The sequence below is a fragment of the Pinus tabuliformis genome, chromosome 1_2 (genome assembly GCF_031772625.1).
Source record: "Pinus tabuliformis cultivar Carrire ecotype Pingquan chromosome 1_2, CPIR1, whole genome shotgun sequence".
Lineage (NCBI taxonomy): Eukaryota > Viridiplantae > Streptophyta > Pinopsida > Pinales > Pinaceae > Pinus > Pinus tabuliformis.
Genome location: NC_142298.1, coordinates 521638236 through 521652616, shown reverse-complemented (window position 1 = coordinate 521652616; position 14381 = coordinate 521638236). Strand labels below are relative to the sequence as shown.

The 14381-nt window shown below is 41.9% G+C and overlaps 1 protein-coding gene across 3 annotated transcripts in view; it reads left to right on the top strand.

The window, feature by feature from the left end:
• LOC149206633 (CRS2-associated factor 1, mitochondrial-like) overlaps positions 1–13393 on the top strand; it is a 122106-nt gene extending 108713 nt beyond the window's left edge. For 2 of the 3 annotated variants that reach the window (XM_089395503.1, XM_089395504.1), the window contains 3 exons: positions 12094–12319; positions 12440–12567; positions 12731–13393. In XM_089395503.1, the coding sequence (XP_089251629.1) occupies positions 12094–12319; positions 12440–12567; positions 12731–12928 (552 nt within the window). In that variant the 3' untranslated portion in view covers positions 12929–13393. The remainder of the gene's footprint in view (positions 1–12093; positions 12320–12439; positions 12568–12730) is intronic. The other variant, XM_089395505.1, reaches the window with a different exon arrangement.
• Positions 13394–14381: the final 988 nt, after the last annotated feature.

The following is a 14381-nucleotide window of genomic DNA, read 5'->3' as shown; positions in this document are numbered from 1 at the left end:
GCGCAGATCTCTGAGATATACTGCTGTAACAACAGTGCTAATATAACCTTCTGTCACACCCATCAAAGGTCTCAACTTTTCTCATTCTAGCTCAGAATCTAGGTGGACTGCTACAACTCCTTGGACAGTGCTATAGAACAAAACTTTGGGGACTGAACAACCCTAAACTAGGGCTTCAAATCTCTGTCCAATACCCTTGGATAGTCCTCCATCTTCTTGCATCCAGTCAACTGGAGGAATACATCAACCTTACCTCATCTAGACGTCCAGATTTGTCTGAAGTAACTCGCTATTCTATGCATTACTGAGGTATAACAGTCCTCTATTAGGGCTCCTACATGATAGCCCCAAACGTTGACCTGTTCACCTCATCTTTAGACTTGCGGCATACCTTCTACAAGCCCTCATACACCTATGCTAGACCATCAATGTGTGTGACCTTTCTTCCTATTTGAGATTTTAGGCCTTACGACCCTCTAATCCTCCATGTACGGGGGTCTCGACCCTCACTTCGAGTCCTGTATAGGTGCGGCCTATTACACAAAGATATGCTACCATAAACCATGCACAAGACACTCCACAAACTCGGCTTCCTCACTTCCAATCAGATCCCAAGAAACAAAACCATACTTGTCCTTTTCTCCTCTTCAAATTAGCTCCAATAGGATGTGACTGCCTTAGATTTGATCCTTCTCTTGACTGAAATGTTCTTGATGGATTACTTAGCCTCCCTTGTAGCCTTCTTTGGCCTCCAAGCTTGATCTCTCCTTGGCTACATCTCTAGCAATCCTACACAACCAAATGAGCTCCCCCCATTTGATACTTTTCAGCCTAGCCTTAGGCCTCTTTAATAACCTTCCTTAAGCCTTTTAGGAACCCTCTAGAACTTAGGGGTTTTATCTATTTGGACTTGGGAACTAATTTTTCCTTTTAATTTTCTTTTAATTTCTTCTTAAGATTTTAAATCCCTTCACTTGGGTTCTTTGCCCACAAAGCCTTTTGTGACCAAACTCACACAAACCTATCCCACTAGAGTATCTCCCAAGCTACACAATTCAACATCTCCTTGTAATCCACTCCCCCATTTTGGGAGAAACCTCTCGTCATGAACCTCGCTTTGTACTTTTTGATATTGCCATCTATTGCATGCTTGATCTTGTAGATCCATCGAGAAGTAACCATTGACTTCCCCTCAAGTCTCAGTACTATTTTCCACACATCCTTTGTCATGATGGAACTTTACTCTTCCACCATGGTGTCCCTCCAAACTTGTTTGTCTGTTGCCTCCTCAAGGTAGAAGGCTCAGATTCAATGATGCTGCTAATCAAGGCCATATAATTGGAAAACCTGGCTGGTTGTCTACTCTCCCTGAAGGTTCTACTAGGAGCCTTTTCATGCTCCTCCGAATCCCTTAAGGTCTGCTCTACCCATCTTGACCTTCTCTTGGTAGAGCTCGAAGGAACATTTCTCTTCTCCTGATCAGAAGTCTGTGATCCTACTGCTATTGCTAGTGGTCCCTACGCAACCTTCAAAGCCTCTTGCTCCCGATCCTCTACCACTGTTGGATCTATCTCATGTGACCCCCTAAAGGTCCTACCCTCCTCAAATATGACATCCCGGCTAACTACTATCTTCCTTTGCCCTAGAATGTAGACCCTGTAGGCCTTTGAGATCTCACTATATCCAACAAAAGTCCCTCTTAGGTGAGGGCTCCAGCTTAGTCCTCTTCTTTGATGGAATATTGACATATACTGCGCTACCAAAGATGCCTATATGGCTCACCTTTGGTCTCACTCTTGTAAATGCCTCCTTAGGAGCCTTGTCCTTCTCTACTTTGTGAGGACTCTTGTTCTTTAGATACATTGCTATGTTACAAGCCTTCGCCCACAACAACATAGGCAAGTCTTGATTGTGAATTATTTCCTTTTGCTACTCTGACTATGGTCTTGTTCTTCCTCTCTGCCACTTCATTGTGCTAAGGATTGTAGGGCATTACTATTTCTTTCTTGATTCCTTCCTCCTTGTGGAAACCTTTGAACTCATTAGAGGTATACTCGCCCCTATTGTCTGATCTCAAGACTTTAATCTTCTTCCTAGTTTGGTTCTCTACAAGAGCTTTAAACTCTTGGAATCGACTGAAGACTTCACACTTGGCTTCCAGGAAGTAAATCCATGTCCTCTTGGAATAGTCATAAATGAAGGTCACAAAATAACTACCTGAGAGAGACTCAACTGACATAAGACCACGAATATCTGTTAAAATTGGCAACTAGGGCCAAACTCCATGTGGATCATCTTATTAATGGAAGCTGATATTTTTCTTGGATCCCGCTTATCGAGAGGTGTAGGATTGATCTAAAGATCATCCGATTCCGATAAGTATTCATGGAGATATGAATTTATTTGTGTTATGGGACAATTCGTCAAGGTCGGCCAGCAACCAAATAAACCCCACTTGTGCTCAACGTTTTAGTATAAATAGAGGTGGCCTTCAAGTCATTTCAAAACACTTGGGATCTCTTTCTCTCTACTTGTCTTTGGGTTTTAGTAGGAGGAGAGATCCTAAGCGATAACGCTGCCCTAATCTAGAGGGCAGAAGCCGGAACTGCCGGAATTGTCGGGAACTGCCGGAATTGCTGGAACTGCCGGGAAAAGCTGGAACTGTCGAGACTGCTGGGAATAGCCGGAAATGCCGGAACTACCGGAACTGTCGAGAACTGTCAGAATTGCTGGAACTGTCGGAACTGTCTGGAAGGGTCGGAACTGTCGGGAACAATCGGAACTGCTGGAACTGCTGGGAACTGTCGAAGCATCTGTCTCCGAAGGAGAGAAACATGCAAAGGACAACTAACTAACATTGGGACAATTGTATGGTACTTAGCAGCATATACGCCAAGCATGCAATGTCACATCTAGCATGCAAAAACAAGCATGCTAAGGACAACAAGCATGCTAGGGACAACAAGAAAGCAAGGGACAACAAGCATGCTAGGGACAACAAGCTCTTTGGGTTTTAGTAGGAGGAGAGATCCTAAGCGATAACGCTGCCCTAATCTAGAGGGCAGAAGCCGGAACTGCCGGGGACTGCCGGAATTGTCGGGAACTGCTGGAATTGCTGGAACTGCCGGGAAAAGCTGGAACTGTCGGGACTGCTGGGAATAGCCGGAAATGCCGGAACTACCGGAACTGTCGAGAACTGTCGGAATTGCTGGAACTGTCGGAACTGTCGGGAACAATCAGAACTGCTGGAACTGCTGGGAACTGTCGAAGCATCTGTCTCCGAAGGAGAGAAACATGCAAAGGACAACTAACTAACATTGGGACAATTGTATGGTACTTAGCAGCATATACGCCAAGCATGCAATGTCACATCTAACATGCAAAAACAAGCATGCTAAGGACAACAAGCATGCTAGGGACAACAAGCATGCTAGGGACAACAAGCAAGCAAGGTGCAGTGAGAGCATAGGTCAGTACAACAATATGGTGTAGCAATGGCACATAATGTAGTACTGTGATGGGTACAATCATGATTAATGAAGCGTCATGAGATGGAGCATAGTGATGATGGGTGCAACATGGTGTAGCGCGGTGAGGTGCAACATGATGACGAAATGCAACACAACGATAGGTGAAGGAGTCACCTTGGAGAATCAGTTGAAGCAGCATGTCTTCAACTGATCTCATGTATCATCTTCTTAGAGATGATCTATGCTCTTATCTAGATAAGTCAAAGTGTTGACTTTTGTTGTAAACGTACTCTCTCTCTCTGTGATGAACTATTGAAGAACATATAAGAAGAATTGATCAAGGGTTTCCCCACTTTGGGGTTTGTCCCTGGCTAGCGCCACATCTTGTGTCCTCTTGTCTTGGCTTGTCTTCTGCGATTTATGTTTATGTTCTATTTGCAGTTTACTTTAATCCTGATGTGATTGCTAATCTGGAAAAGATATTGAGCTAACTGTGAAAATTGAAATAAATTGCTCTAAGCATAGAACATACCTAAAATTAACATGGTATTAGAGCTGAGGTGAAGACAATGCCCAAGCAAGAGTGAAAGAGAAATCATCGAAAACAGTTGGGAAAGGACAAAAGGCTCAATGGATTCCTCATCCCTCTTCAAATTCACTGAGGGTGAAGTCGAAGTAGAGAATATTGTTAGAATGGCGCAGCAGAAGTTTCCGATGGCCTACCTAAAGATCACTTCATTGGGAAGTCTGGATCTAAGGGTGGAAGGAAAGACAGATGCCTTGGTTGCAATAAGTTCGGCCATTATGTGAAGGAGTGTCCGAATGGTTGGGACACATCTCTTGATGATGATAACAATCATTCCAGGGACATCTTCAATGGTTAGAGGAATGACAGGTAATGCAGGTCATCAAGGAAACGACCAGCTCTTCAGAGAAGGTGAGGAACCCCAGGTATGAAGAATCAAATGTTGTTTCTGATAAGATAAAGAAGCGTTATCTTGTATTGGCCCTCTCCTTCAGATTCTTTGGGAATATGGCTTATTGATTGTAGTGCTCCAAAGCACTTCAATGGATAGAAGGGCGTTCTCTCTAATTTGGTAGAGATGGAAACAATCGTGAGATTATACTTGGAGTCGATGCCACCTATCCCGAAAAGTGTGTAGGAAATATTACCCCTCAATTCAATGAGGGTAACTCGATTCATTTACAGAATCTCTTTTATGTACCTAATCGCAAGAAGAACTTGGTGTCCATCTCGGAAATGGAAGTCAAAGGTTTTAGGGTGGCATTCATCGATGGAAAGGTACGTGTTGAAAAAAAGAGATTTTTCAAAGATCCTTTTTCTCATGGGTTCAGCGTTGGCAATTTGTATCAAGCTGCAGGATGGTCCATTGGGGATCATGTCAATTGACATATTGCATCTATAACACCGGAGGTCTACCTATGGGGCCCTACCCGATGTGAGTCAGATGGTGATAGGGATGTCTGAATTCAAGAAGAGCATGAAGGTACATGTCTGAGATGTACCGAAGGAAAATCTTATAAGGGGACCATTCCCCTCATGCAGCAGGTCCACAGGTTTGGAACAACCCAAGGAGTTTGAGATTCATGATTGAGAATCTCATGTATACAGGTGGAAGAAAGCCCTCTATGGCTTGAAGCAAAACACCCTGGGTGTAGTATGAGAGGATTGATAGCTGTCTGATGAAGTTGAGATTCACTAGGAGTGAAACCGATCCAAACCATTACCCGAAGGTTGTGGATGATAGACCTCTCACACCGACACCTTATGAGGACGACCTATTTCTGACAGGTGCAGACCCTCTCATTTGTAGAAGTAAGAGGGAGTTGGATTCCAGATATGGAATGGTAAACTACAAGCCCGTGACTACCTCGAGGATCTTAACTTTCAGAAGTTAGATGGTGGTGATGCCGGACCAGATTTGGAAAATGCCTCTGAGTTTCATAAACTCATTTGCGTTGATGTTCTTGGTGAACTTCTGTCCAGACATATGTTTTGCAGTTAGCATGGTGAGCTCATATTTGGTTGAGCCTCACTGGATTAGTGCCAAGAATCTTCTGAGATATCTTCGGGGCACAATCTCTCATGGATTGAGATACACTGCCGGAAATATGAAACTGCATGATTATTTGAATGCTGACTGGGCAGGCAGTGTGGAGGATCATTAGAGCACTTCTCAGTGCTGGTTCTCTTTGGATTCTACTTTGATATCATGGATGAGCAGGAAGCAGAAGTTGGTTGCTATAAGCACTGCCGAGACCGAATACATAGCTACGAGTATGATCTCGTATGAAGTTGCCTAGTTGTGGAAGCTCTTCAGTGAGCTGTTTGTACACATGATGAATACCATTGTGATTCTCTGTGACAACTAGAGGGGGGATTCGATTATTGAGGAATCCCATATTTGATGATTGCTCCAGCAGATAGACATTAGATACTGCCTTATCTGGGATATGGTAAGTCGATGAGCGAGGAGGCTCCATCGCATTGAGACTGATGTACAGGTTGTAGACATTTTGTCAAAGCCTCGGGAAAGGTCAAATTTGTGACTTTCCCGAACGACTTGGAGTCATTGAGAGACCTTCTTATAAGGGTCTTGCATGTTGCATGCATTGAGCTCTAGGAGCTCTGGGGGGCTTGGGGTACTTACTGGAGCAACATACAACCACAGGGTGACTCACCCTCCCCTGGTGGTGCGCTATGTACAGGATGATAGGTTTGACGTTCCCCTGTGATACCCCGTGGCGACTGTGGAACAAGATGATTAGTTCTCATGTGGGCTAGGATGATTAGTTCTCCCATGGCAACTGTGGAACAGGATGATTAGTTCTCCTATGGGCTGGGATGATTAGTTTTCCCGTGGCAATTGTGGAACAAGATGATTAGTTCTCCTGTGGGTCGGGATGATTAGTTCTCCCATGGCAACTATGAAACAAGATGATTAGTTCTCCTGTTGGATGGGATGATTAGTTCTCCCGTGGCGACTCTGGGGCAGGATGATTCATTCTCTTGTGGATAGGATGATTAGTTCTCCTGTCGAGGCATCCTCCCCATGTAGTCTGGGACTCGTGGGAAGTACCTCTCATCTGATCAGTGAGCAGGGAAATGGGGTTAGGGACCATAGTAGTACTATCGGTGGATGCATCGATGTATCTATCGTTCTCCCTATGCTAGGATGACCTCCATTGATCTGGGATCAATAAAACTGACTTCGGGTTAGTAAGAGTGATGTGACACACTCTCTTCAGATGAAACTGACTTCGGGTTAGTAGAGAATGGTATGAGACATTCTCAATCAATTCTTCTTCTTCATGGTTCAGCAGAGCAGAGCAGTTGAGGGCATTCATGGCAGAGATAGTACAGTCGGACATATGGAATAGCAGATGGAGTTCTCCCTAGTTGAGAGGGAGTGTTAAAATTGGCAACTAGGGCCAAACTCCATGTGGGTCATCTTATTAATGGAAGATGATATTTTTCTTGGATCCCTCTCATTGAGAGGTGTAGGATTGATCGAAAGATCATCCTATTCCGATAAGTATTCATGGAGATATGAATTTATTTGTGTTATGGGACAATTCGTCAAGGTCGGCCAGCAACCAAATAAACCCCACTTGTGCTCAACGTTTTAGTATAAATAGAGGTGGCCTTCAAGTCATTTCAAAATACTTGGGATCTCTCTCTCTACTTGTCTTTGGGTTTTAGTGGGAGGAGAGATCTTAAGCAATAATGCTGCCCTAATCCAGAGGGCAGAAGCCGAAACTGCTGGAACTGTCAGAAAAAGCCGGAACTGCCGGGAATAGCCAGAATTGCCGGAACTGTCGGGAACTGCCGGAACTACCGGGAACTGCCAGAACCACCGGGAATAGCCAGAACTGTCGAGAAAAGTCGGAATTGCTGGAACTGCCGGAAATAGCCAGAATTGCCAGGACTGCTGAGAACTGCCGGAACTGCTGGAACTGCTGGGAACTGCCGAAACTGCTAGGAACTATCGGAACTGCCGGAATTGTCGGGAACTATTGGAGCGTCTGTCTCCGAAGGAGAACAACATGCAAGGGACAACTAACTAACATTGCGACAGTTGTATAGTACTTAGCAGCATATACACCAAGCATGCAATGTCACATCTAGCATGCAAGGGACAACTAGCATGCAACAACAAGCATGCTAAGGACAACAAGCATGCTAGGGACAACAAGCAAGCAAGGGACAACAAGCATGCTAGGGACAACAAGCAAGCAAGGTGCAGCCAGAGCATAGGTCAGTACGGCAACATGGTGTAGCAATGGCACATAATGTAGTACTGTGATGGGTACAATCATGATTAATGAAGCGTGATGAGATGCAACATAGTGATGATGGGTGCAGCATGGTGTAGCGCGGTGAGGTGCAACATGATGACGAAATGTAGCACAACGATAGGTGAAGGAGTCACCTTGGAGAATCAATTGAAGCAACATGTCTTCAACTGATCTCATGTATCATCTTCTTAGAGATGATCTATGCTCTTATCTAGAAAAGTCAAAGTGTTGACTTCTATTGTAAACGTACTCTCTCTCTCTGTGCTGAACCATTGAAGAACATATAAGAAGAATTGATCAAGGGTTTCCCCACATTGGGGTTTGTCCTTGGCTAGCGCCACATCTTGTGTCCTCTTGTCTTGGCTTGTCTTCTGCGATTTATGTTTATGTTCTATCTGCAGTTTACTTTAATGCTGATGTGATTGCTAATTTGGAAAAAATATTGAGCTAACTGTGAAAATTGAAATAAATTGCTCTAAGCATAGAACATACCTAAAATTAACAATATCAGAATGCACCAAATCCAACACTTCCTTGGACCTAGTCTCACTATTAGGAAATGCTACTTTGGCATGCTTTCCAAGTGCACATCCTTTGCACACACCATCCCTCTCCACATTGAACTTTGGAAAACTAGTGACCATCTCTCGTAACAGTGGTTGGGACCTCTAGTGTAGATGCCCCATCCTCCTGTGCTAAAGCTCACTTTGGCTGTCACTGTCATGTACAAGGGCCGCCATTGGTTGTCTTCTCAACAGATACAAGTTGCTCTCTCTACTGCCTATCACTCGCCTCACGCTAGGATCAATGCCTTTCACTTGATAGATACCTCACCTTCTGTGAAACTGACCTCAAGTCCTTTATCCACCATACTCGAAATGGAGAGCAAGTTCTTCCCCAACCCAGGTACATACAATACTTCCTTCACTTTCATTGGACTCTTAGAGTCTAGCTGGAAGTGTGTTGGCAATAGCCTTCATTGCATACTTGGTATTATCACCAAGCTCCACATGAAGATCACAATACTTCATAGCCATACTGATGAAAAGGTCACAAGATCCTATCATATGATGACCCATGAGAAGCTCTACTGTCCACAAAGCATACACCATGTGTCATGGTGTTTGAAAAACATGACACCTATGAAAACTACTCGAATTTTTCAGCTAACTCATCCATTTGTGCATATGCAACTGTTGATGTCTTCCCTTTGCCTTTCTTCTTGTTGGGGCACTATCCAACATAGTGACCATACTTATGACATGCAAAGCACTTGACTTTGCTCATGTCCTTTTTATCTCCTTGTGAAGATCCTCCTCCACTCTAGTTCTGCTTGGATTTATCGTTGCCCTTCTTTGCTTGCCCAACAAGAGCAGGTTCCTCATCTCCACCTCCATCTCTACGCTGTCTTCCAGATATCGAACTCTCCATATCTCCTTTTGGGTGAAGTTGTCCCACAACTTGGTCCAATTAGGAAGCTTGTCTCTAGTAAGGATACTTGTTACAAATGTAGCCTATTGCTTGGTACAACCACTCAGGGTTATCTTAACAAGTTCACCCTCATCCACAAACTCCCCAACAACCGACAGTTCATGATGAACCTGCTGGATTCTTGTGAAGTACGAGGCCATAGTTTCAATTTGTTCATTCTTATGTTTCTAGTTTCTCTTTCAGCACCATCTTCTTCTTTTGGTTGTTACTTTGGTACGGGTTCATTAACACTGATCACATTTGGTGAGCTGTTTGCTTCCATGAAATGTGAGGGATTATGTGATTCTTCACAATGTCTTGTATGATCCTCAAGCCTTCACATCCTTCAGATTGTTCGGCTGCTTGTGTAGGATCTCAAGGAACTTGGATCTTTTTTTTCAACAAGTTCCCATAGGCTATTTGCCTTCAGAATAATGGTGCTCCTCTCCTTCCATGGACTGGAGCTTGCAGCCCCCTCCAACTTGTCTTCAAATCTTAAATTTGATGATGCCATCTCACCATATCGATTTCAACCACAAAACCCTTGTTGCAAAATAAAAATTCTGTTAATAAAATAATGTTGCTCCCTTGTGATGTATGATCCACCCCACAAAGTTTCTAGTGGTTTGATACCATGTTAAATCTCCAATACCAAATATAATTTATTTATACCTCAATAATTATTTTATAGCTTGAAATTATTTGCTCAATAAAATCTGAAAATTGCTGGAAAATAAATTCACTGGTATTTTAACTTCCAGAAATTAAATTTGCAATGGAAATAAAATTTGGGAAATCAGTGATATTACGGCAGAAAAAATTCTGCCCAAAACAGTCTTCCTTCACTTTGTATTACTCGGGAAAATTACAGCCTAGACCCACAGAGAAGGGAAATTACAGTTGTTTGGAGCCTGGAAATTGGCCTCAAGGAATTCGGCCCATTGGAAATTGACCCCCTGGAAAATTTTAACCCTGAAGAATTTGGTTTCTCTCACCAGCAAATGTGGCCCCTTTTCATCTTGTATGCTCCCTGTGCACTTGAGAAAATTGGCCCTGGCAATTTCAGTCCTTGTCTAAAAATTGGCTCTCCTCTGTAGCAATTCAGCCTCTCTCTTCTAGATTAGGCCTTCCTAGAATTTGTTTCCTGAATACCCCTGCTGCAATCCTTTTCCCTTCTCTTCAGTGTTAGAGTTTCTCTCTCCTTGAGAAAATCGGTCTCTCAACAATGTCAATGTGTCCTCATCCTCTCCCATAGGTTCTCTTTATATACATGGGCCAAATCCCTAATCTCCAAAGTGATAGACAACTAAGATTAAATTCTAGCCTTTCTTAGATCAATGGTGGAGATTAGATCTAAGTTGCTTAAATACTTTTAATATTTATCCTTGGATAAACATTAGCCCAAGTCAACATTAATTAAATAATTAATCAGTGTACTTTTCCTAAAGCTAACTAAGGAGATCATATTATTTGCTCCTCTCGAACAACTACCTAAAGAAGACTTCTTCTCCTGCATGCTAGACACAAGCCTACACAGAGGACCTTTTAAAGCTACAAAATCAACAACATCAGCCAATCGTCTGTCTGAGGGATAACTTTCATATAGACATTGATGTCAAATCGCATCTGCTCGTTGGACCATCAAAATTCCAATGTAACTCCTTGGTGACTATCTTCCATGCATGCCAATTCCTCTCAAGTTGCCTGACTCTAAATCTTAAGTATTGGTTCTGCCAACTGCATTATACATGTTGATACAAGTTTCTGGAAATATATACTCACAAATACATCATACATGCCAAAAGGCCACTTTGTGCCACCCACATGGATGACATTCCCATGTGATTGAATTCAGTTCACCTATATTCCACATGGCTCCAAAAGGAAACTGGAAACCTATCATATAGCCCTTCACAAAAGAGATTTTCCAGTCCCTCCATTGACAACTAAAAATGACCATCTCCATGCATAGGAGAATAATCATAAACCAATTGCGATTCAAAGTTTGATCACAATTCACTATTCAGGTGATGTGCCTTGAGTGGATCATATATGAAGCTTGTTCTTACATTTGCTTGACAACCACTTGTACAAATCTGTTGGTGATGCATCAGTTCCAAAGGGTATGCCCAAGTATCTTAAGAATAGAGTTTCCCTGGTTGTATGACTCTCCACTGTGTAACAACACAATCAAGAAAGTTGTCTTTCCCCGTAATTAATAATTTTTTTTGACTTTTCCTCATTGACCACTGCTCTTGCTGCTGTCGGGAAGATGCGCAATCACTCTCATTTCTCCTACATAGTGTTGGTTGAGCTTTGGAGCTGAATAAGAGTCATCTACAAAATGTATATTAATTGTTCTCTATGATGGAGGAGAATGCCTCCAATCATCCTTGAAATTGAGCAGCTTCTAGTTCTCCCGAAGCATCTGGGACAATAATCTACAAATAGAGGGCTTAAGGACCCCATTGCATAATAGACCTTTGGACCGGAATCACTTCTGATAACTTCCCAGTGACATAAACTCTGGTTAGGGTATTAGAGAAGAGTGCCCACTGGTTGAGTAAGAAAGCTATCAGCTCCCAGTTAAGATGACATATCCAGATTAAGGTCCCATTCAATGGTATCACAATCCTTTTCAAAGTCGTATCTTCATGCTGCTGTGCTTTCAATTTGAATTGCTGTTGGTGCTGTTGACTATTATACTAGTTGGGGAATTTGTATTTCAATCACAGAAATATACTATACTGTGAACGTTTTGGGCCTTTTAGATGTGTACGTGACAATCTATTCACATTTTACGTTGCTGATGAGCTCGGGGTGAATATTTCAGGACAAAACTGGTGGGAAAACAATTTATCAAAATTATGGCACCATCATATTGTACAGAGGCAGAAACTACAATCCAAAAGATAGGCCTGTTATTCCACTAATGCTATGGAAACCACATGAGCCTGTCTATCCAAGGCTGATCAAGACGACTATTGATGGGTTGACAATAGAAGAAACAACGGAGTTGAGAAAGAGAGGACTGAAAACACCAGCTTTGACAAAACTGAGTGAGTGGTTACATATTTTGTTGTGCACATGCAACTAAAATTTTCTTATTTAGAGGTTTTATGTTCATGACATGTATCTTGACATTGTGTGTATGATTTCTTTGATTCAATATCTTGCAGAAAAAAATGGCGTGTACTGTGATCTTGTGCGAATGGTACATGAAGCCTTCAAACAAAATGAACTTGTAAGGATTGATTGCAAAGGGCTACCAATAAGTGATTACAAGAAGATAGGTGCAAAACTTAGGGTATGCTATCTCAAAGAAATAATTCATGGTTTAAAAAAATAAAAATTCCTGTTTCTATTAAATGGAGTACAGGATTTGTTTTATCTGTATACCTGCACATATTGTCCAAAATCTATCATGAAAATCTGATCTTTTTAGCTGTTTGTTTGATCACCTAATGTAGGATCTGGTACCATGCATCCTTGTCACATTTGATCATGAACAAATTGTGATATGGCGGGGGAAAAATTCACGTTTTGAAAAGCATGAGGAGGCTTGCAAGACTTTGGTACCCTGTCTCGACAGGACAAATTCCTTAATGCTCGTGGAGAAATTTCCTTTGGTGCCTCTGGAATATTTTTCAAACGAATTTTTGCCTTGAGGATTGCAGAATGTCTTATTCAGTAGATGGGATGTGGTGGAGCATGCAGGGTTTTACTTATATTAGCTGATTTTTTTTGGCCTTGCGAAAATAGATGTTTTATTTAGTTCTATTTGCATGCAAGCGTTCTTCTGTCCTACGTAGTGTTTTCTCTTAACTGGTCACTCAACTAAAATTCCACACGGGATTATGAGTTGTTGATTCTGTTGGCAAAGCATTGTAATTTTGCAAAGGTTTCATTGAGTGGACAAGTTTCATATACTCGGTTTCCATAATGACACTAGTTCTGCCAAACCAGAGTTGCGTGTAGTCAGCTTGGACATGGGAATCAACTATTTGTAAGAGGGGCTCTTTGGGTGTGCTCTACTTGGTGCTTATGAAAAATCAGTTCTCTTATTGGGAATTTGAAGAAAATATCCAAAAGATTCAGAATCATTTGGTTATATATATATCCATTTGTTAGTATTCTTCCGCCCTGGATGCTTTGGTTATTTTCTATGGGAACTTCATCAGGTATATTGGGCTTTGTGGATAATATTTTCTATGGACGTCCTTTTAGTCCATTGCACAAGTGAGACAGTGTAGATCATGTTTATACGTTCAGATGTTCTGATTTTGAGTTTGTGGTGTGGGCTTAAAATGTATGTGCTACAAACATTGAGTGTTTACATTTTATCATGACTTCAAGGATGTGCACGAGGCAGTTAGTGATCTCAACTTGTCTACATCAAGGCCCTTTGGGCACTTTGGCATTAGATGAACTTTATGGCTATTAGATTCCCTCTATTGCCAAATAATATATAGTGTCTATAGTGTATATGTATTTTCTTAGCCAAAGACCGTGCCACTGGACTTGGTTCGATTCAATCTTTCTTATTATGCCAACGGGATCATATTAGTTCGCATTTATACACTAATATGCCACATGCTGTGTCATCCAGATTCAAATCCTTTCTCGGGTTGGTTATTACTGGCATTGTTGTTTACAACTCTTCTCTTTCAAATTATTATCTTTGTATCACAGTTGGGTGTCGTGGGTGGTCACATCTGTTGTAATGGTCTCTCTGATTATATCTGTATTCTAGGACTGGATGTTTCTCTCAAGTTGCTTCTTGATTTCTGGGTCTTTGCCTAAAATAGACAAGGGTATTCTCCTGATCCTCATGCATCACTTCAATTAAAATTTGTTTGTCTTGTGCTATTAAAATAAATATTTAAATCACATTGAACATGCAGACCTATATATGAATATGTATCATTTCCTTCTTAAAGAATAATGGCCAAACTTATTACAAACAAGGCATCTGACTTTCCTTCTACCCTTAGATCCGGACTTGCCATTGAAGTAATCTTTAGGTAGGTCATGAGAAGCTTTCGCTGCGCCATTTTGATAATATTCTCTGCTTCGACTTCACCCTTGGTGAATTTGAAGAGGGATGAGGAACCCATTGAG